Raw genomic sequence first — 21,973 nt, 5'->3', positions numbered from 1 at the left:
GCCCCATTCGCAATGCTGTGGCGGGCCGCCTTTCCCTTTCTTGCATTGCTCCGGGACAGGCAAGTGCTTGTACGGCCTTTGATGTCGAGGATGAGGGAAGGGTTGTGTACTTGTGTGGGTGTGGGTGTGGAATGTGGATGTGTGGATGTGGATTACGTCCTCGGACGCCGTCTTCCTTGTCTAGAGTCGTCCCTCTTTTCAGTGCCAGCCGATGGACCTGCATCATCATGGACTCACATGTCCACGGTCCCGTGGCCCACATCCCTTCTCCTGCGAGCGTCATGTTGAAAATTTGTATGAACTTGTTACGTTCTGCCGAGGTGATCTGGGGTTCTGGGCACCGCTTACTCCCTTGGAATCATGCGACGACGGTGATACATCTAACCTGGCGAGAGAATGGAAGAGTAGAAGAGCCCATATACCATCCATTCTCCTTATGCGGCTGAGCCAGCAGCTCCAGATCAGCATTCATTAACCCAAAATGCCGGGATATACATCTGATTCGCTCAACAACTTCTCAGCGCTCGGTACGCTACCCGCACTTGAGCAAGGCTCATCCCACTACCCGGCGCGGCAGTCCCTCCTGGGTCAGAGGTCTGGCCCGCGATGGGGCATGGGGCTTGATGTTTCCCGTTTCCCCGTCTTTCGTTCTCTCTCTTCCAAACATAGCTACTAACCCCTGGGGCCTTTCTCTCTCTCTGTGTGTGTGTGTTTCTTCTTTCTTCACACCCGTCAAGGTCCCTGGTTTACCGCCCCGCAGGCAGCCGAACATCCGGGGTTGAGACTGGCCCCTTGTCCTCATTTTGCCCATCAGCGATGTGCCCCGGTGCAGGGACCAGTTGGAAGGGGGACTGAGCATGCATACACACACATACACAAGTACTGTGGTGGCAGGGTGCCACATTGACGCCTAGTTCGTCCAAATACTCATCCTGCAATATCATGCAGGTCCCCGGCGTGCTGTCAGGGTAGTCGTCGACAGGGTTAATGGCTATAGCCTCTTGCCTCTCTGAGCCGCACCCTCGGCCGTGACTCGGCAGTCCTGATACATCTTGTCATGTTAATGTGACGGCAGGCTTAGAACTAAAGGTATTTTTGTGGAAATTACTCCCAGTCGTGGTTTGAGGAGTTGCTGGGCGTTACAAGTGTACCTCTTCAGCTGTTCGAAATGTGGTGTATATAATACCCCGGAGGCGTCCCTCGGGATCAAGGTCAGAAGGCACGCCTCTTGACAGGTCAACCACACGTGCGCAAGTCAGCATTGTGAAGAGCTTTCTTACAGCTTCTCAAGGGAAAGAGAGAGAAAGACAACTCTCCTTACCTAAGTCACTCCTTTTTTTGCCCTTCCTTTCTTTCTCGACAGCCAGAATAGAAGTCATTATACAAATACAAAAAGGCTTCTTGCTCCAACTCCACACACTCCTTTTTCGCTACAAGTCTCTCGTCGATAACCGCGAGCCACAGTCCTTACCGCACTCGTTGTGACAACACTCATTGGAAACCCTCCTTCTCTCGACACCACGAGCAACCACAATACCCGCCAGCCCGCCGCTGATTTTGCAAGATGGCGACCCTCGCAGCAGCGCTCCAGAGGGCCAAGGTGGATCACATCCTCCAGCAGCCGACCGACCTGGCCTCGAAGAGCACGGCTAATGTCGACGCCGCCCTCTCGGCTGCGGCCAGTACCACGTTGACCGTGGCTCTGGTCAACAACACGGGCTCCTCCAACGCGTATGCCTATGTCAACGGACTTGCTGGAGGCAATAACGATGCTGTGTATTTGTTGGAAAGGTAAGACCATCTCATCAGAGGACTACCTCTCTATTTTGATTCTCTGCTCGAAAAAGGATATTGACACTCGTGCCTCCTTCTCCTTGCAGTGACGGGAAGACAGTCTACTATCCAACCTCGCCCTCTAGCAATGGCTCAGCCTTGGCTGTTGACTGTGCCATCCCGCTAGGGGCGCCGGGAAGTACCACAACAATCACTGTTCCTCTAACTGACGGAGGTCGCATCTGGTTCTCCAGAGATGCGACCTTGACCTTTTTGCTGAATGAAGGGCCTGCGCTGGTCGAGCCCTCGCCCACAAACACTGCGGACCCGAACTACAATATCTATTGGGATTTCTGCGAGTTCACCTTCAACACGTCGCAGCTGTATGTCAACATCACCTGTGTGGATTTCGTCTGCCTGCCCATTGGCCTCTCGCTGGAGAACACATCCGGGACCGTCACCACGGTCGAGGGCCTGCCTGCGGATGGTCTCGACACCGTCTGCAGCGAGCTCACGGCCCAGACTGCCAGCGACGGCCAGGGCTGGAGTGATCTGATCGTGACGCTGAACGGTGCCAACCTGCGTGCGCTGTCCCCCAACAACGGGATCGTCATGAACAGCTCGCTCTTCGACGGCTATTACGATCCCTATGTGACCGAGGTCTGGGACAAGTACAGCAACGGGGCCGTCCTCACCATCGACACCCAGACTTCAACGTACGGGTCTCTGAACGGCACGGTCGAGAACGACGTCCTCACCTTCAGCGGTGTGGGCACCTTCTCGCAGCCCTCGAGTGCCGACATCTTCTCCAACTCGACCGGCCCGTTTGCGCAGAGCGGCGCCGAGATCGAGGCCATCATCCCGCGCCTGGCCGCGGCGTTTGTCCGCTCCACTCTGCTGATCGATGCTGTTCAGCCCGATGATGAGGTGGTGAGCACGTACTATACTAATACCATCACTGACCACTATGCGCGCATCTGCCACGCCACTGAGCTTGATGGCAAGGGCTATGCCTTCCCATAGTAAGTCTTGCCTTTCCCTCTCTCTCTCAGTGTCTTCCTCTACGAGAGGAAATATGAAAATCCTTCTTTCGTTTTCAGAAGCAGATCAATACTGACCTAACGGCCTAACAGTGACGATGTTACTCCAACTGGCGGTGCGGACCAGTCCGGCTACCTGAGCGACCCCAACCCCTCGGTCCTCACAGTCACCGTCGGCGGCCCTAGCACGACTTCGACCGTCAAGCTCCGAGACATGGCCACACGCGTGGCCCAGCGGCCCGGCGGCCGCCAGCAGGCACAGCACCAGCGGGTCCCCAGGGACGCGGGGTGGCTGTTTCCCGAGGACGAGAAGAAGATGCTCGCAGGCTCCGAGTCTGACGCGAGCAGCAACGACAACAATGATGGTAGTGACGGTGGTGCTGCTTCTGACGAAGGGTACAACTCGGCAAGTGTGGACCTTGAGAAGGGCCTCGGCCGAGGTAAGCATGATGCCTTTTGCAAGGGCGTCGGCGGAGGGTTTCAAGACGCACAGGATGTTGCTGTAGGCGCTGTATCCTCATCATCGTTCATGACCAGACCTCTGACCTCGCTCGTGCCTCCCGGCTGGGGCGAGAGGGTCACCTCGCTGCTCGAGCGCCTCGAGGCGTCGCCCGTCTACGCGAGGACGCGGCCCCTTGTCGACCTCGTCGTCCGGCTTCTTACTTTGTTTCTGAGCATGTCCGTCCGTGCACTCGTTTCGCGCGTCACCATGGCGCTGTTTCTTGTTCTTTTCTATCTTGTCATGCCCATGCTTTCGAGGAACCACGCCGGTGCTGGTGTGCATGTGGCGCCCGTGGCCCAATTTCTTGGGGTTGATCCTGTCAATATTACCGAGGTGGTCACATCGCTATCATAACGCTTGGTTATAAAAGGGTGGGACCGTCCATTCATTCTTGTATATATATAGATGTTTATGTTGGGGGGGTTTTTTTTTTTTGTTCTTTTTGGATGGACATTTGCATAGATGTTCTTGTTTTTTTTCTTTCTTCTCCTGCTTGTATTTCTTCTCTCTTCTCCTTTTCTCCTCTTCTCCTCTTCTGCTTCATTCTTGTCTTCCGGGGGAGGGAGGACCTCGTGTCTATACTGCGGTATCACCTGGGATTTGCTTCTGGGAAGGCCGATTCTTGTCACTCGCTTGCACTTTTTTGTACTTCTGGCTTCTTGTGTATGTATTATTTACCCAGCAGACACTCGTTTGGATGCCTTGAGTATTCAGGCACAATGCACATATCTTTTGCAAACCAGCACTGCAATTTTCTCTCTCTCTCTCCCTCCCCCCTTCCCTCTCTCTTTCTCTCCGGTGATCTCCTTTTTCTGCTTCGAGGAGACATTTAATTTGCCCTTCAGAGGCTGAGTCTTTTTGTGCGCCAGCGAGAGAAGTGAGGTGTGGTGTTGCTCCTTGGATCAACCCTGCTTTGTTTAGACGAATGGCATTACACGGATTTCTGTAGGACAAGTGGGCCTAATCTGGAATGGTTCCTCACTGCTAAACGCGGTATAACTACAGTAACTTTTTGTCTTGTCACTTTGGTCACTTGCTATGATAGGTCGATCGTTTCGAGGGTCTTCCTCTATCTAGCTCACTTCACTAAATCTCTGAAGAAATGAAGAAGAAAAAGGCAAGGAAGGCCCAGGGACTAGAAACCGCCAAAACATTGTGAGCAAGTCCGCCCCCCCCCTTCCCTATAGTTTTCTTCATGTAACGTCTCATCAGTTGGGAAATTCGCGCATAAAGAGCATTTGATTGAAATGAACAACTTTTGAGCGCTATTGTGGTGTCGGGTTGGAAATTAAGAGAGTTTCTCCAGCCGACGTTGGCCCCTTTTGAGATAAGAAAGAAAAAATGATAGAGAAAGAAAAAAAAAAGGTGCTTGAAACCCTAAACGGGCCTCCACAGGTTTTTGCGATATTTAAGTAGTGTATCATGCTAAATGTGTATGACCTATTCACGCTACAGTAGGGGTTTTCAGGGTCGTTGTTTAGGATCACGGGTCTATCCGCTAGCTTAGAACAGGGGGGGGGGGCTGTGGTGCTTGACCGCTCTCGTTTTCAGGTCACGATTGATTCACGAGGTAAGAACCGTACAACGGCTGCAGAGCTGGTTTGCTTCCGTGAGACAAAAGAATCTGATAAGAGAGTTAGTTAGTCTTGTGCTGGCCAATTTGCTGTTCTTTTCAGATAGATCCCTTCCTTGAGTAATATCAAAGAGTCAAACACAATCTAGATATCCAACCGGTCGAGAGAGGCCTCCAGGCTGAACCCAACGGTGTGGAGCGATGGATAACTTCCGAAGGAAAACAAGATGAAATTCACTTATTGTAGTCGTGCTAGTATTATCACGTGCCTCCTGCTCGCTGGCTTGTAGTATGCCATAGTATGTTACTGGATCGTAGTGCCAACGACACGGTAAGTACATACCCCGGGGCGTACAGACCATAGTGTCTCACCTCCGGAGGATGAAGAGGGGTTTCGTCACTGTCACTCCACATTTCGGATTCCCCAATTTGTATACGTCTGCCGTCAGAGCCCCGAAAAGAGAAGAGAGATCCAGACCCATGCTCATGTTTTGATATGCGACATTTATTTCCCCCCGACCTAATCACCTCCACTGAGGACAAAGAATAAAGAAAAAAAGGTAAATTTGACAGCTAAGGGTGACACTTCACCTTATCATCAGTGTGGATGATGCTGGTTCGTTAGCCGGCCAGGCTAGCCCAAGACGAGTTGGCCTGCAAAACACAGCCATCATCCTCTTTGCCAAGCCAACGGGCACATGTCAGTTCTCCTCCAATCTGGTTCTTGCGATTTCCCGTTTTCCTGGACTATATGCGGCATTTCTTAACGGTGTAATGTTGGAGAAGGGACGCGCGGGAAGCAAAGGGGGGGGGGAGGGGAGGGCGGCCTTGACTTTGGGCCATGGTCGTGAATCCATCGCTCTCCTCCTTTCCCAGGCCCGCTACGCACGTGCTAATTAATCTCTCCTCCCTATGAGCGATTTTCTGACAAGGCGCGCAAACTCAGGTAAAGTCCATTAGTTCTCTTGGCCACGGGTGGTTGTTAACCTGGCCATCGTTGCCTTCTTGTTAATTGAACAATAAGGCTGAGGTAATTTACAAGGCCCCCAAAAGGAAAACTTGATTCTTTGGGCTGGCGCCGTGATTGATAGTTCGGGAGGCGCATTACATACTGCTGCATGAACCATTAAATGATGATACTGACAATTAGAACTATGTGCGAGAGACAAAAAAAAAAAAAAAAAGGGAAAAAGTTTTTTTCCCTTTTGTATTGCCAGTCACATGTTGACGACATCTGGAGATACAGCAATATAGGAGAGAAAAGTGTGTGTCTTTGGGGGGGGGGGGGAGGTGTTCTTCTTCGCGAAGCATAATTATTCATTCATTGAGAAACTATACTAAGATTAGCGGAAGAGATATCACAGGTCTAACCACACTTGTTTGTTTCCCCCCTTGCCTTACCTGTAGCCGCATTCAGTATTCCGGTCTGACTCCATCGCATGACTACCTGGCATCAGCTCACTACGGGTTGGTGCTTCTTTTCCGTCTTCAAGCTACAGCTGGCGGAGATCAGCAGTGGCTCAAACATAACTAGTGTTCCTTACTGAAGGAGTAAATTGCCAACAAAGAGTTCACCGGGCTCCCGTCGTTTTCCCCCTTCTTCTGTACTTAAGAACTCACTTACACCGCTTCCTCGCCTGCTCACCTTCCTTCACCTCTTCTCGTCCCCCTTCCAGTCCGCTCTTTCTCTCTCTCTCTCTTTCTCTCAGTCCTATTCCCTCCTCTCTTTTCTTCTTGGCTCTGTTGTGTGTGCTCTAGCACCTACATTGTTTCACAATGGCGACATCCGATGGCCCTCAAGACCCTTCCTATCGTATCCAGTTTGAATCACCTGCCCAGCCAAATCAGCAGCGTGAGGATATTTCTACCGAGAAGCTATCCGAGAAAGAAACCTCGATTCATTCCGTCACGAAGCACAGTCCCATCATTGGAGACGAGGAGAATGCACGTCAAATTGCCGATGACGATCTGCACAAGCCTCAGAAGCAGGTAATACAAATCCCTCTTGAGGTTAAAACCGAGTGATTGGGAATGCTAAAAGAATTGCTCCAGAAATACAGTGGTTTTGTTTTATTGTGGCTCAGCTGGCAAGGTAAGTTTCAAAAAGGCCACACCTGATCTGTTTTTGTGTCAATGGCATAACAAGACTGATGACTCTGTACTATAGCAACTGGTGTCATCTATGGTGATATCGGCACAAGTCCTCTCTACGTCTATGTATGTCAATGTTCTTTTTCTTTTCTCAAAACGTCTTTTCATAAACTCTTTACGCATACAATCCTTTTACTAACGCCTTCTGTCTGAATGATTTCCCAGTCCTCCACCTTCACCAGCCAACCAACATGGGACAATCTCGTCGGCGCCTTATCCATCATTATCTGGTCTCTTACTCTGATCGTTACCGTCAAATACACCTTTATCGTGTTGAGCGCCGACGATGATGGACAGGGCGGTACATTTGCGCTATACAGCCTCCTCTCGCGATTCATTGAAATCACGCACCGCGATCCATATGAGAAGGGGGTACGCATGCAGCGCTACAGGACTGGCGAGCTGCGACCCGAGGCTCGGTCTGTCCGGCGGTTTGTCGAGAACAGCCCTGTGACCAAAGCCATCTTGAAAGTGGTCGGCGTGCTTGTGAGTGATAAACTGATACTTCAACAACCAACAAAGAAGACCAAAAAGAAAAAGAGTGCTGACGAGCAATCATCTTGGCATGCACACACAACAGGGTGTGTCCATGATCATGGCAGATGGCGTCCTCACGCCAGCCCAGTCCGTCCTCGGTGCGATTCAAGGCATTCGTGTGGTGAACCCCAGCCTTGGGACACCAGTCATCATCGGCGTGTCATGTGCCATCCTCGTCCTCCTCTTCGCGATCCAGCCCTTCGGAACCTCGAAGCTCGGCACGGGGTTTGCCCCCATCGTCGTGCTCTGGCTTCTTTTTAACCTCGTCTCTGGCATCTACAACCTCGCCACATACGACTACACAGTGCTCAAGGCTTTCAGTCCGTACTTTGCCTTTACCTATCTCATCCGGAACGGCGAGGAGGGATGGAGGTCGCTGGGCGGCATGTTGCTGGCCTTTACTGGCGTCGAGGCCATGTTTGCGGATCTCGGCGCCTTTGGCAAACGCGCTATCCAGATTTCCTGGTTATGCATCGCTTACCCCTGCCTACTCTTTGCATATATTGGACAAGTAAGTCAAACGCCTTCTCTGCCACAGTGGTTCGAGACGCTAACCAAACCTTTCTTCTCTTCCTGCCAGGCTGCCTACATCTCTCAGGATGCCTCGGGAACTGCATGGTCCAATCCGTTCTTTTCCACCGTCCCTCCCGGAACACTGATCTTCTCCCTCATCCTCGCTGTTCTGGCCGCCATCGTTGCCTCTCAGGCCCTCATCACCTCGACCTTTCAGCTTCTGTCCCAGGTCATGAGGATGTCCTATTTCCCTCACATCAAAGCCGTCCACACCAGTCGCAAGTTCCATGAGCACATCTACATGCCCTTTGCAAACTGGCTCTTGATGATCGGTACCGTCATTGTAACTGCGGTCTACAACAACACTACATCTCTCGGAAACGCCTACGGAGTCTGCGTCATCATCGTCACGTTCATCACCACGTGCATGGTGGCGCTGGTCGCTATCGTCGTCTGGAGGCTCCCCATTCTCGTGGTCCTGCCCGTCTGGCTCCTCTTCGCCTGTCTGGACGGCACATATCTCAGCGCGGTCCTGACCAAGGTGCCCGACGGAGCATGGTTCACCATCCTCCTGTCCGCCATCCTCTGCTCCATCTTCATCCTCTGGCGCTTCGGCAAGGAGGCTCAGTGGGCCGCAGAACACCTCGACCGCCTCCCTGCGTCAGCACTGCTGGTCAAGGCCGATGGAGCACCAGACCAGGGAGGCCTGTCGCCTGCAGCACGACCATCCTCCTCGTCGTCGTCGAAGAAGCGCGAGACCCGTCTGACCCAGTCCTTTGGCGGAACGCCCGTGTCGATTGTGCCCGGGCTGGGCATCTTCTTCGACAAGAACGGCGACAGAGACGTTCTCCCGCCGTCCTTCACCCACTTCGTGCGCAAGTTCGCCGCCCGCCCGTCCGTCACCGTCTTCTTCCACATGCGGCCTCTCCCCGTGCCCACCGTCCCCTGCGCGGAGAGGTACGTCGTCGTGCGCGCGCCTGGTGTCGACCGCGCCTATAGCGTTGTCATGCGTCATGGGTACACGGACGACGTGCTCAAGCCCGGCATGGCGAGAGACCTCGTGGCGCAGATCGAGCTGTCCCTGACGAGAGGTGCCCACAACGGTGGCGGCGCCGCTGGCGAGCTGGAGGAGCTGAAGGCGGCTCATGAGGCGCAGGTTGTGTATGTGCTCGGCAAGGAGACGATGCGGATCAAGCACGAGCGTGGGTTTCACCCTGCTGGGCTGGTCAGAAGGGCGCTGTTGTGGGCCTTCTTGTGGATTCGGGAGAATTCACGGACGAAATTGGCAGATCTGAATATTGATGTCGACAAGGTGATTGAGGTTGGATTCTTGAAGGAGATTTGAGGTGGGTTATGCTGTTGTTGTACGGTGGCTGCAACTTGTCCCCTTCTCGGCTACGGAGAATGCATCGTTTCACTAGTAGAAGATGGCTCGTTTCTCAGAGAATGAGCTCATGGAAGTCTGGCATCGCGCCTTCGACTGTTGACCATGGACAATACGTTAGCCGCCACGCGTGCACGATTTACGCCGCCTCTTGCGTTGGGATGTGGTTTGACTTCCTTTCTAGACTTTCGGAGTGTGTCAGCTGTCATGAGTTCCCTCCACATTGCACCACGTTATGTAAAACACAGTATACTCCCCCCATATCCTCTGTTTCGTAGTCTGCACTGTCCGAGTCGAGCTGCCGTCTGTCGAATGCTACCTAATCTGACTGTGATGGGCCAGAGTAGAGCCGTCTGCAGGTCTGTTCCCAGCAGGTGATACCAATTGAATGGTGATGAGCAGTGGCTGGTATTTCCAGCCAACAGATGTTGCCAGTACAGAGATGTCATCATTGTTGTTGCTGAGCTTGTCGTCTGTGCAATGAGACCTATTGTATATAAATTCAATGCTGTTCTTTCATATGAAAAGTTGTAGGGATATAGAATGTAGCTCTGTACAAACAGTACTGCCATAGTACGTAGTGCCTGAGGGTAGCGTTTCCTCCACCCTCTAAGCTATGTCATAATGAGACTAGCGCTAGGCTTCAACTGCAAGAACATGGATCCTTGCTTCCCTCCCAAGAATACAAAAATTTACAGTGGAAGAAAAAAAAAAGATAACAAAATTTAAGGTTCTTGCTGCATGACTTTGAGCAGAGGACTTTCTATACTCTCTACCATGGTATTGTCACCTAGATGGATGCACCCTTTCAAATTTGGTTAGTATTGAGGTTTGCAGCAAAAGTTAGTCCCGACAGGGGTCAAAACATCTGGAAGTTGACACACTAGAGATACTTCAAAAAGTACTAATTCAGTTGACTTCACGCACCTGCGATCTGCAGTGCTCTTCCGTCGCACGTTCTCGACCAGCCACCACTGTCGTGAGAAATGTCGCTCTACCACGAGACTGCATCAGTTCTCGATGGCGACGCAGCTGCTGGTGGAAACCTGCGCTCTCGCGTCTTCAACAGCAGAGATCTAAAGTCGCCCCGAGGTCAGGTGTATGCTCTGGCAGTGGAGTCATGCAAATGGTCATCGATCCTGTCTGAGGTCATTGATCACGCGCAGCTGCTTAAACACGAGAGAAAGGCAAGGCGCTCTACCTCTTCCCATCCCTTCTCCCTTCCCTTCGACAGCGCGCGAGGCTGACCATACCTCCCTAGCTCACGCCTGTTCTCTCGCTGCTGTTGGTGCACGACTTTCTGCTGGCAAAAGGCGGCATCGCCCTGCCAGCGTCGCACGGTCTGCGGGCCACAATTGAACGTCACAGGTCTCGCCTGACGGCAGAGTTCAGCCGTGCCAGGATACGCAGGAAATGCTCTTCCGTGGAGGCCCTGACCGAACATGTTGAGGCGTCTTTGCACTCGAGGAGCCAACATCCTCGATGGGTCCGGATCAACACCTTGAAGTCTACCCTGGATGAGCAGCTGGCCACCACCTTCGAGACTTACCAGAGGACAGACTCGATCCCCAAGGTTCTGGAGGGGACAGGCAAGCTCATCTACGTCGACGAGCATATCCCGGACCTTGTGGCCGTTCCCCCTCGGTTTGACTTTGCGAAATGCCAGGCCTATAAATCAGGTGCCATCATCCTTCAGGACAAAGCCTCTTGCTTCCCAGCCTACCTGCTCGACCCACAGACCGAGGATGGTAGTGTTATTGATGGTTGTGCCGCGCCGGGCAATAAGACGACGCACCTGGCGGCAATCATCAGATCACGGAGCCACGAGCCAGGGCCGCATGCCAGCATCTATGCTTTCGAGAAGGACGCAAAACGCGCCAAGACTCTCGAAAAGATGGTCAAGACGGCCGGTTCGGACGACTTTACACAGATTTACCAGGGGCAGGACTTCCTCAAAGTTAAGCCTTCGGACGATAAGTACCGCAAGGTCGGGGCGATCCTCCTAGATCCGAGCTGTTCTGGGAGTGGTATTGTCGGCCGCGACGACATGCCAGATCTGCATCTTCCGACAGCTATAGCAGCAGCAGCAGCAGCAAAAGGACAGGGGAGAGCATCAAAGGATGTCGCAGGCGCTACGTCCAAAAAGCGGAAACGGCAGGGCGACGACGATCTGGAATCCGAGAAAGTCTTGATTGACGACGATGGGAATACGACTGTGGCAGTCTCGGAAAAGGACCTCCAGGCACGGCTGAAGGCACTCGCAGACTTCCAACTTACCATACTTCTGCACGCCTTCAGCTTTCCGGCCACGCGAAAAATCACATATTCGACCTGCTCCGTCCATGCGGAGGAGAACGAGCTTGTGGTCCTGAAAGCCTTGCAATCAGATATTGCACGGCAGCGCGGATGGCGTGTGCTGCCTCGGGAGTCTCAAGTGAGCGGGATGCAAGCATGGCCGGTTCGCGGTCAGGCCGATGCCTGCGATGGGAACAGCGAGGTGGGCGAAGCCTGCATCCGCACCTACAAGGACGATGGCCGTGGCGTCATGGGTTTCTTCGTGGCTGCTTTCATACGCGACGGCAGTAGTGACGATGAGACCTTCATACCAGTGGTGGAAGAAGCCCAGAGACTGGAACATGTGCCACAGCCTTCGAGGAAGTCTAAGAAAGCATCGCCGAGAGGGGGCGATCTGTCTATCGACCCGCCGTTACTTGACGTGGCTGAGTCGGGTATCGATGAGCATGGAGTGGAGCCAGCAGCGGACTTGCAGGGTGAAAGTGACTGGGATGGCTTTGACGACTGAATCTGTGGGGACCAGAGCCCTCGAGCTACTGTATAGTACGACGACGCCGAAGAGGATTGGCGCAGGGGTCGGAGGAAGACTGGTCCTCGGTTCTCACTCCGCGTCCGAATCCCGGCTCCGACCCCTCGTACACCTTGATGGCCTCAAGGTGAGGATGGATTTCCAAACTTTCTGTTGAGAGACAAAGACGTACTCGATTTCAGTCGACGACGAGTCTCTCCAACATCGGCTCGTTGCTAGTCTGTCCGAAGGAGAGTCTGTCGGACATATTCGTGATGGTGGTCGTAATCTTTGGCGAAGGCGACCCGGGTGCAAGCGGTTGAAGCCCGAGACTCGTCTGACAAATGGTCGCGAGGGCGGAAATTGCAAACAGACGAATTCTTCAAAAGCAAAGAAGAAAAAAAAACCTTATCTACTACGAGCCTCGGAACTGCATTGGCCTCTCTTTCACCGCTTTATTTCCGGCCAGAAATTCTGGGTCCGGGCATGATATTAGATCTTCCCTTGGTAACCCAAGCATTCCCTCTCCCAAGAAGTCTTGGAAAGAAGGCGGCGCATTCGCAATTGTTCAGCCCTCCCTTCAAATTCTCTGTTTGCCCCCTCCCAAAAAAAGAATTAAGGAGACAAATCTGTATATAGGGGCAAGGCTGCAGCCGAGGCATTTTCTAATGATGGACCCACAGCGGCTTCGAACGGGTGTGGCGCGCCCAAAACTTGCAGGATCCGCAGAGCCTCCTCCAACACACACAAACAGGTACGAACCCCTGGCGCCATTTCAATTCTCGCTTGTACACTATCTAACTATGTACAGTAATATTTGTTCTCGAAGGTCCTTTTCTTGAGGGAGAAACCTCGGCACGGGAGCCACCTCGGTGCCGTGGCCGGGTGTTGTGGGTCGATCGATGCTTGGAAAAAGCAAAGCCATCGGTGGAGCCCGATAGATGACAGTCGATTCGTGGGAGAAGATGCGAGAAGAAAAACGTTCTTAATTCCGTCCGGGTGTGACTTGTCTTTTTTCGTCCTCCTCCTGTGTTCTTGGCTGCTTATTGTTTTCCTCTTTCTTTCCTTTCCTTTCCTTTCTCTTGGAATGCAACTTCGACAGTTTCCTCGAGCCCGAGCCCGCACCTCCTATCAACATGGCGAACTCAACATCGAGCGCGTCTCTGGCCTCTGCTGTCACCGTCACTGAGGCTGACGTTCAATCCCACAGCTCTCGAGAGTCCCAAGTAAGCCATTTCAAGGTGGTCTTCGACCCGGCCGGCGTGACCAAGGAGGCATTGCAATGGAGATATCCGGGCTCAGGGACGGAGGAGGATCCCTTCGCTGTCGACTTCACACCATGCGACCCTTTTAATCCTCAGGGCTACACCGTCAAGAAGAAATGGGCCATCACCATCCTGACCGCTTTTTCGACCTTGGCTGTTGCCTTTGTGAGCAGTGCCTTCTCCGGTGGCCTAACGTACATCATTGAGGAGTTTGGGGTGTCCGAGGAGCTTTCAATCCTGGGAATTTCTCTCTTCGTTGTTGGCTTCGCTGTCGGGCCTCTGTTGTGGGCGCCAATGAGCGAGTCATTTGGTCGCCAGGGCCTGTACTTTGTTACATACGGCGCCATGGTCGCCTTCAACGCAGCCGCTGCTGGAGTGCCTACGTTCTCTGGCCTCGTCATTCTTCGATTCTTCGCAGGCGCCTTTGGCTCATCACCACTCACCAACTCGGGCGGTGTGATTGCAGACATGTTTTCCGCCTCGGACCGTGGGTTTGCCACGGCGTGTTTTGCTGCTGCCCCTTTCCTCGGCCCCTCTCTGGGTGAGTCCCACCTTATTCAGCCACCCCCCCCCCTCCTCCTCCCCACCTCCCTTCCTTCCGGCAAACTCTTTGCGAGAGGACTTCCGATTGCTGATTATTATTGTTTTTTAAAACTTACTAGGACCGATTGTAAGCGGATTTCTCGGTGAGGCGGAAGGATGGCGCTGGATTGAGGGCGTCATGGCCATTTTCACCGGTGTGCTGTGGATCGTGTGCTCGGCGCTCATCCCCGAAACTTATTCTCCAGTCCTCTTGAGGACTCGCGCCGCAAAGCTGGCCAAGCTGACAGGCAAGGTCTACGTCTCCAAGCTGGACTTGGGAAAGGACCGCATCTCTCTACTCCGACGACTACGCATCTCGCTCTCCCGACCCTGGACGCTCCTCTTCCGGGAGCCCATCGTGTTCCTTGTGTCCATCTACATGGCTATTGTCTATGGCACCCTTTACATGATGTTCCCCGCCTTCCCCATCATCTTCGAGCTGGACAAGCACTGGAGTGCCGGTCTCTCGGGCCTGGCCTTTGTCGGTATCTTGGTGGGCATGGTCTTTGCCATCGCCTATGCCATGGTCGACAATATCCGGTACACGAAGATCTCGAAGAAGCTGGGCGGCGATGTGCCACCAGAGGCGCGTCTCCCCGGTGCTATTGTGGGGTCCATCCTACTTCCCGTTGGTCTGTTCTGGTTCGCCTGGACGAATGGCAATAATGTGCACTGGGTCGTCCCAATCATTGGCAGCGCTTTCTTTGCGACGGGTCTGGTGCTGGTGTTTTTGTCTCTGATGAACTACCTCATTGATTCCTGTGAGTAAAGATCCGCTCTCTCTCTCTCTCTCTCTCTCTTTCCCCTCTATAAACAGCCAAGACTAACGCACTGGTGCTTTTCAGACGTGGTATTTGCAGCCTCCGTGCTGGCCGCCAACGCAGTCCTCCGATCCCTCTTCGGCGCAGCCTTCCCGCTCTTCACCGACCAGATGTACACAAACCTCGGCATCCACTGGGCGGCCTCGATCCCCGCCTTCCTCTCGCTCGTCTGCATCCCCTTCCCCATCTTCTTCTGGAAATACGGCCCCCACGTCCGCGCCAAGTGCAAGTTCGCCGCCGAGGCCGCCAGGGTGCTGCAGGAGATGCGCGCCGACAACAACCTCGTCATCGACGAGAGCGAGGCCGAGGAGGAGGTCCGCGACGCCGAGAGGATGCAGAAGCTGGTCAAGTCTATGAGCAGGCAGTCGCGCAGGAGCCACCGCACCGCGACGCGGAGGGGCAGTGTGGCTGCTGCTGGTGCTGCGGGGCCTGCGTCGTCGTCGGAGAAGGAGAAGGAGGTCGACATGGAGCCTGAGCTGCCTCTTGAAGCGCCGGTGGTTCGGGACGAGACGGAGATCGAGAAGCCGCAGGAGGAGGTTTGATGATGATTGGAGGTGGGCCTGTTAAGGCACATGATCACGAACGAACTCGTTGACACCCACGATTTCAAGAACGTTTATTGTGTTTGTTTTTTCTGAAAATCCCCCGTTGAGATACCTCAGCATGGCACGGCGTTGCATCATAGATGGATTTGCTTTTTTTTTTTTCGTCTTCTTTTTAACATGATATCTCATGTTGGGAAAAATGGGGGCCTGCATTCTGGCGTCTAGGTTTTAAAGACATAATAGAATGTATAGCGAAGAGGCTATAGAAGTGTACATGAGACGGACGATCAACACTAGAATTGCGTCAGTTCAGACAATCTATCGATATAAATCACGTCATTTCCAGCTTGCACTTGGGATAGACATCTTTCTAGTGCTTGTAGAGAGATTCTTGCAATTATGGGGGCCTTCTTGCTATACGCCTTGCAACTTGCTGCTTTGTAAGCTGCTTAGCTTTCTCTAGGACTAACTGGCAGACACGTTTTCGTAAGGCTGAGACTAGTCAGTTGACTGCAGCCTTTTTGGGTACTTGGCTTGTGTATAGTATTTACCATGTAGTAATTATCAAAACGGCGTCATTGCCTCCGAATATTGCCTGCTGCCGATGAGTCTTTCTACACACTATCATCAAGTCTATCGGGAATATTCCTCCAAAGTTCCTATATGGCTCGATCTGTGTGTATCTTTTTACTGCTCCTAGCGTAAGAGACCTGACAGCTTTTCCCTCGGTGGCAGATCGAAGGATGTGAGGGTTACGATCCTGTGTTACCATCGTGCAGTGGCAGCAGGTTGAACCATTCAAGAGAAGCGCGGTCCCCTCCCCATTATTGAGACTTTGGTTCAAAACAAGACCAGATTACCAGACTCTTTCAGTGGCTAAGGAATTAAATGCTTGACGAGGGCAAAGCAGGTCATCATCACAGCCAATTGAGATGACTTCTTTGATCGGTCGCCAACTTGAAACCAAGACGAACTTTGCGCCATGGAAACCTGGGAGAAAGAAAGAGTCCTTGTGAGCCGACACAGTCAATCCTTTGTTTGCACTTCCCAAAAAATTCTTACCTGCGTTTCAGTACTGACAGCCATCGAGGCAGTCACCGAGCCACTTGGTTGTCCGTCTATAGTCGTGGTTGTCTCCATCGTAAAAGGAACACCATTCATCATAGCTTGGACAGACATCGCATCTCCAATACTAATCCAGTCGAGCTTGAATCCTTGACGTCAGCCACCTAAGCAGAGAACATCTGAAGGAGAGCAACCAACCAGAATGAAGTTAGGGGTCTGCTGGTATAATCCAGAGCAGAGATTGGCCTGAGCTGTGATAGATGCTGCCGAGTTGGTTACGTTGGCAGCGGCCTGATTCGGAATGAGAATTCCTGACAGGTTGGTGTCCAGAAAATGGTTCACCAGAATCATCCGGCCAGCTGCAGAGGCGCCGGGAGGGCGGTCGATGGCACATTGGGGAAAAGTAGGGTCGGTGGTGCTGTTGTTGGGATGCCCAGTCAGTCACAACGCTTGCTTGGCCGGCGATTTGAAGCCTATTCTAGTAATCCTCGAATTGGTTGACTGTGTTGATATCACATATACTCACTCGAATGGAGTTTCGCTGGCGGCAACACGTATTAGCTGATACAGTGGTCCATGTGTACAGTTCAACTTCAAACTTACAATATATAAGACTGAAATTCATTGAGGATGTATGGAACAGGAGCTCCAGCCGGAAAATCTACTCCACATCAGCCAGTCATCTTAGATATGCTGAGCCATGACGTGGACACGAACCCATAAATACGACCAGTCGTTGGCCCATCGAAATCATCTGCCCCAGTGTCGGCCACTGGTCCAACGTCAAGTTCCCAGCTGGTGTGAACGCATACCCCTTGATCCCACTGCTCTGGAAGACAGCATCAAAGGCCGTCCCAGACTGCCCGTCCTGGTTGGTAAGCAGCAGCGTGACCACCTCCTGAGTGTTCGCATCTAGAAACGTCTTGATCGTGCTCAGATAGGCCGCCAGGGGCCCGGCGTCTTCCAGCAGGCACAGCGTATGGCACAGTTCGATGGTGTGATTGTCGCTGGCGAGGTGCGTCTGTGCCTGCAAGAACCGAACACCCTGGGCCAGTTGGTCTGCGACGGATGTCTCCTGGTTGTCTGCCACGGATGTGCCGACGAATGCGGAGTCGTGGGAGCCGAGGAAGGTGACGTTACTGTATCTGCGGTCGCAGAGCTCGGCGTGGCCGTTACAGGCGGCTGCTGCGGCTGCTGCCGTGGCGATGGCGCGGGCCAGTGTGGCGAGGACGGCGAGAAGTGGCCGCTTCATCTTTTTCCTACCCCAGACAGGCGATCTCAGGGGACCTGCTGAGAAGGATAAGTTGAGATAAAGAGCACAGATATATGTCTTGAGATAGCAGCAAGAAGGAAGGAAATGAGAACAGAATCAGAGTGACAGTGTTGGGCAAGCAGTGCGTCGCAGAGTCCGGACCTTGTTTTGAAACATCACCTGAAGTCTCGCGGTGAAACCCCAAGACCAATTGGCTACAAAGGGAGAAAGATTCAGCGTTTTGTCTTAGCTCCCGTGCATGGCCTCGCGATTCTTGTCTCTTGAACAAAAGCCACGTTCGGTCAGTATTAGTTATTTGAGTGTCTCTGATGATCGTGAACGGTGCTGCACACGAAGAAAAAGTGGGTGGGCTCTCGCTTCAACCAGTAACCTGTGCAGCAATTGTTTCGAGCAGGAACGACGCCCTTTAGGGGAAACAGACTGGGGTACCAAGTCTCGGCCACTAAATCGGAAAACAATGCTATGTATAAAAATACCGAGACATCAGGAACATGGTAGGATCAGCGGATAGCCATGGAAGACGAAAGATCAGCAGAAGCTATAGGCGTATAAACGGCAAAAGAGTGTCCAAATAACTTAAGTCTGTCTGGAGAATGTTGCCAGGGAGGCATTTGAAGAGATAGCTTTGTGTGGTAATTATTACGTATGGATGGGGTGGCCTGAGTATCACAATGATGAAGGTAGCTCTGTTGAACTCCCAATGATTGACGAGCATGGTAGAAGCGTATCCTAGCCCAGGGTTGTTTTGGGATCATAAGTAACACGGGGCGTGAAGTAATTGCTCTTCCTGTCCTTGACGATGTAATAAACGGGCGAATATGGTGTTTCAACCCTCGGCCTGAATCAGACCTAACATTCCTGCAGGGAGGGTGAACAGACTAAGCTTATATGCAGAAGATGAGATCTCGACTTCTTTCTGCAAATTCAAGAATCAACCCGAGAGGCCGCTGAAATATGTAGAGGAAGTCACTCGATAACGATGCGCGCAGGTTCAGAGGCAAATGAGGAAAGAAGAATGCGTGTAAGTGGTAGCACCTTCCCCGAAGTCGAAGGCTGCCTATTGCAGTGACCCGGATAGGGTGTGCACGGACCATGGAGCTCAACCTCCCAGACGTCACTGCATCCTGACGACAACAAGCCCAACATTGCAATGTGCAATAACTCGACATCTGGCCTTGTATCTCTTCCAGGACCAGTCCTTTCACACGCACAAACAAAAGCCGGCTGGCTTGGATCAGGCAAACTCCTGTGTCGCATGGAAACACAACCATCTTAAGGGAGACATCTTTAGGCAGCCTTTGTTTCTCTTTCTTTCTGCCAACGGCGGAAACATCATCATGGTAGTTGCGAGGAGGCTCACAGTAGCTCAGAGGCTGGGAGGACAATCTCAAACCCGCTGGATTGCTCAGTCCTTTACCAAGGCGTCTCGCGACACGCCACCTTGGCTGCACGCGATCCTCAACGACTCGAAACCTCCACCTATATCGTACGCGTGGACCCTGGACAACCTAGGCTCGCAAGGCGCCCCCAGGTCGGGCCAGGCATATCTATCCTCTGCTCATAGGAAATCCGAGTCTCGAATCTTTGTCTTGGGCCTGGGAAATCTCGGTAGACTGTATGCCACATGTCTGTCACAGCTGTCAAACCCCCCGCCCATCACTCTTGTCGTGCATCGACGCAGCCTTCTGGAGCATTGGGCTTCTGATCCAGGCATCGAAATGACGCGGTATGGACACACCGAACGGCTCTCAAACTTTGACGTCGAGTGGTGGACTCCTGAGAAGCCATCAGTCGGCCCTGTCCGAGAAGTCGTCGACGGCGGGCGAATATCGAATCTCATCGTTGCGACGAAAGCTCCAGCTGCAATCCCAGAGGTCGACAGACTACGCCGCTATCTCGACGGCTCGTCAACTGTCCTTTTTGTGCAGAATGGCATGAACAGGCTTTGGCCTCCGCATGGGACTACCTATTTCACATGTCGGTATCCGGACGGCCGTCATCCCACCTTTCTCCACGGCGTGACCATGCATGGGGTGTTCTCAGAAGGTCCTTTCAAGAGTGTACATGCTGCCCCGGCAGGCGTGGTTGTCGGGCCCGTATGCTCGAGCGATGAACAAGCCGAAAGGCCCAGCTATCTCACCAGACTCATCGCAACGGCACCTCATCTAGCGGGTCAAGCAGTGCCTCGCCCGGAGCTCTGGATACTGCAGCTCGAGAAGCTCGTTGTCAACATGATCATCAATCCTCTCACAGCCATTTTGCGAGTCAGAAATGGCGTCCTTTTCGCCGACCCAGACGGAAAGACTGTCAAGATCATGGACGAACTGCTTAGGGAGACAAGCGACGTCCTTCAGGCACTGATCCAACACGAAAGCAGCCAGGAGATCATGAAGGACGGCAACATGTCTGTTGAATCCCTGGCACGCCGCCTCTCCACCCCGGCTTTGAGAGAGATGTTACATGTGGTTGGCGAGAAGGTGAAGTACAACAAGAGTTCCATGTTCCAGGATGTCGAGGCTGGCAAGCAGACCGAGATCAGGGAATTCAATGGCTGGCTCATCGAGACAGCAGGTTTCCTGGGCCAAGATCTGGACGTGAGTCGGCACAAGGCCTTGGTCGATCTCGTGGAGCAGGGTGTCACGCTTGACGAGTCTGAGCTGGGCAGGCGTCTGCTGCACCGCTGACAGTAATTGCGTACGCCATCAGGACGCGAGAATGCTCGAGACTGTCATCGCCAATGTCGGCATGGTATCAAGGATCTAACCATGCAGGCGAACATCCGTTCAACCCCCTCCCTTTCCCTCCTGAGCCAAGGGGACCCTCATGATGCCCCCAAAGTGTTCGATAAGGCTTGGCCGCTGCTTCCTGGCACTCTCTGACCCTCATGTATGGTTGTTGCCGCGGTTGAGACCCTTGGTGTGGATGGGGCCTTTTCAAGTTGTCAGAAAACAGCACAGAATGGCCAAGCTATAGAAGCATGGCGACCATCGCTGATGTATCCAACTTGTCACAAAATCAGCCTGTAGTTCACTATGACTGAATATCTAGGGCTAGATGTGGGCGGCTCTTCACCAAGTCACCGAGTCCAGATACAAAGGCGGCTCAACTTTGGGATTATCACTCGTCGGCTTTCGAGGGCGGCTGGAACTCGCGATGCAAGCAGGGTTTCTCTACGGGCATGTATAACGGCCACGACGACTCACAGCTTACATCGGATGAACCAAGGAACTCAAGTTCATCAATCCATCCTCACCAATTTGTCTCGGCCGCGTGGTTGACCATATGACGGCGTATCCGTTCCGCGACTCTGCTCAAAAAGGAAGCAGAGGGCGCACTCCAATGATCTGAAAGGGCAACCAGACAACGGGACCCTCCCTCGCCCGTAAAAACGAATACTGAAGCAATTTTCCACCGGTGAGCTATCACAGTTCCGATTCAGCAGCTCAGTCAGGCATGAGCACTCTCATGTAGCAGCCCTTTTGAGCTCGGCACTGCGTACACCGCTCTTCCACAACCAACCGATTGTTCCCTGCCGTGGGTTACCACGGTCTCTGTCCGTATCAACCGGTTGGGCCATGTGCTGTGCGAGATGAGATTAGTCTAAATTTCTCTTGGGACCTTTGGTGTGTCTTAAGCTGCGCCGTATAGGCCCATATGCCTATACCCAACTGCTTTATACCCTTATAACTAACGTCTTATTGCAGCACACACGCATCGATTTTTTCACACCGGACTCCACTTTTTACCGTCTCCAGCCAACAGGCACCCTCGTGATGTAGCACGTTTGGGTCGCGGAAGTTTTCTTGCAAGCATCGCGGCCCCGCAGGTACCTTCACACCCAGTACTGATCGCCCAGATGGTTGGCCGTCGGACTTGGAGATCGAGCCAGCTCGCAGGGACAATGGCACGTCTCCGAATACAGCGATCGAGCGAACCAGTATTTCGAACTCACAAGGGCCGGTATTATTCGACCGCCCTAAAGGGAGCCCTTCAACAATGGTTCTCAGCCAATGCAATCCCGTACAAGAACCTGCAGCCCTGAGCATCAATCTGTCTATGCGAACACACGTAGATTTTAGCGAATGGTACGAGTACCAAGTGTCTTGGGATGAAAACGCAACACGATCAGACTCAACTGCATAATAC

General features: G+C 52.8%; 6 protein-coding genes across 6 annotated transcripts; 5 read left to right on the top strand and 1 right to left on the bottom strand.

The window, feature by feature from the left end:
• Window positions 1-1,564: 1,564 nt before the first annotated feature.
• M406DRAFT_66841 (family 64 glycoside hydrolase) lies at window positions 1,565-3,669 on the top strand (the record flags this gene model as incomplete). Its single annotated transcript, XM_040925018.1, has 3 exons — window positions 1,565-1,791; window positions 1,881-2,795; window positions 2,907-3,669. 3 exons carry the CDS (start codon window positions 1,565-1,567, stop codon window positions 3,667-3,669), a joined length of 1,905 nt encoding a protein of 634 aa, XP_040781392.1.
• A 3,250-nt stretch (window positions 3,670-6,919) lies between these two features.
• On the top strand, window positions 6,920-9,434 carry M406DRAFT_245772 (potassium transporter; the record flags this gene model as incomplete). Its single annotated transcript, XM_040916357.1, has 5 exons — window positions 6,920-6,980; window positions 7,056-7,105; window positions 7,205-7,525; window positions 7,620-8,087; window positions 8,157-9,434. The coding sequence occupies 5 exons, from the start codon at window positions 6,920-6,922 to the stop codon at window positions 9,432-9,434; spliced, it is 2,178 nt and encodes a 725-aa protein (XP_040781391.1).
• A 1,025-nt stretch (window positions 9,435-10,459) lies between these two features.
• M406DRAFT_336106 (S-adenosyl-L-methionine-dependent methyltransferase) lies at window positions 10,460-12,276 on the top strand (the record flags this gene model as incomplete). The annotated part of the gene is made up of 3 exons (XM_040921107.1): window positions 10,460-10,660; window positions 10,735-12,081; window positions 12,121-12,276. 3 exons carry the CDS (start codon window positions 10,460-10,462, stop codon window positions 12,274-12,276), a joined length of 1,704 nt encoding a protein of 567 aa, XP_040781390.1.
• A 1,112-nt stretch (window positions 12,277-13,388) lies between these two features.
• Window positions 13,389-15,823, top strand: M406DRAFT_344172 (MFS general substrate transporter). Its single transcript, XM_040921953.1, has 4 exons — window positions 13,389-14,082; window positions 14,204-14,884; window positions 14,969-15,293; window positions 15,348-15,823. Exons 1-4 carry the CDS (start codon window positions 13,413-13,415, stop codon window positions 15,484-15,486), a joined length of 1,815 nt encoding a protein of 604 aa, XP_040781389.1. The 5' UTR covers window positions 13,389-13,412; the 3' UTR covers window positions 15,487-15,823.
• Window positions 15,824-16,558: 735 nt separating this feature from the next.
• Window positions 16,559-17,806, bottom strand: M406DRAFT_336104 (PLC-like phosphodiesterase; the record flags this gene model as incomplete). Its single annotated transcript, XM_040921106.1, has 6 exons — window positions 16,559-16,594; window positions 16,642-16,695; window positions 16,753-16,972; window positions 17,081-17,095; window positions 17,158-17,215; window positions 17,272-17,806. 6 exons carry the CDS (start codon window positions 17,804-17,806, stop codon window positions 16,559-16,561), a joined length of 918 nt encoding a protein of 305 aa, XP_040781388.1.
• A 1,000-nt stretch (window positions 17,807-18,806) lies between these two features.
• On the top strand, window positions 18,807-20,511 carry M406DRAFT_336103 (6-phosphogluconate dehydrogenase C-terminal domain-like protein; the record flags this gene model as incomplete). The annotated part of the gene is made up of 2 exons (XM_040921105.1): window positions 18,807-18,848; window positions 19,237-20,511. 2 exons carry the CDS (start codon window positions 18,807-18,809, stop codon window positions 20,509-20,511), a joined length of 1,317 nt encoding a protein of 438 aa, XP_040781387.1.
• Window positions 20,512-21,973: the final 1,462 nt, after the last annotated feature.

Source organism: Cryphonectria parasitica (assembly GCF_011745365.1).
Source record: "Cryphonectria parasitica EP155 unplaced genomic scaffold M406scaffold_1, whole genome shotgun sequence".
NCBI classification, from domain to species: Eukaryota; Fungi; Ascomycota; class Sordariomycetes; order Diaporthales; family Cryphonectriaceae; genus Cryphonectria; species Cryphonectria parasitica.
Note: the sequence above shows the minus strand (reverse complement) of the source record. Positions and strands in the feature narration are given on the sequence as shown.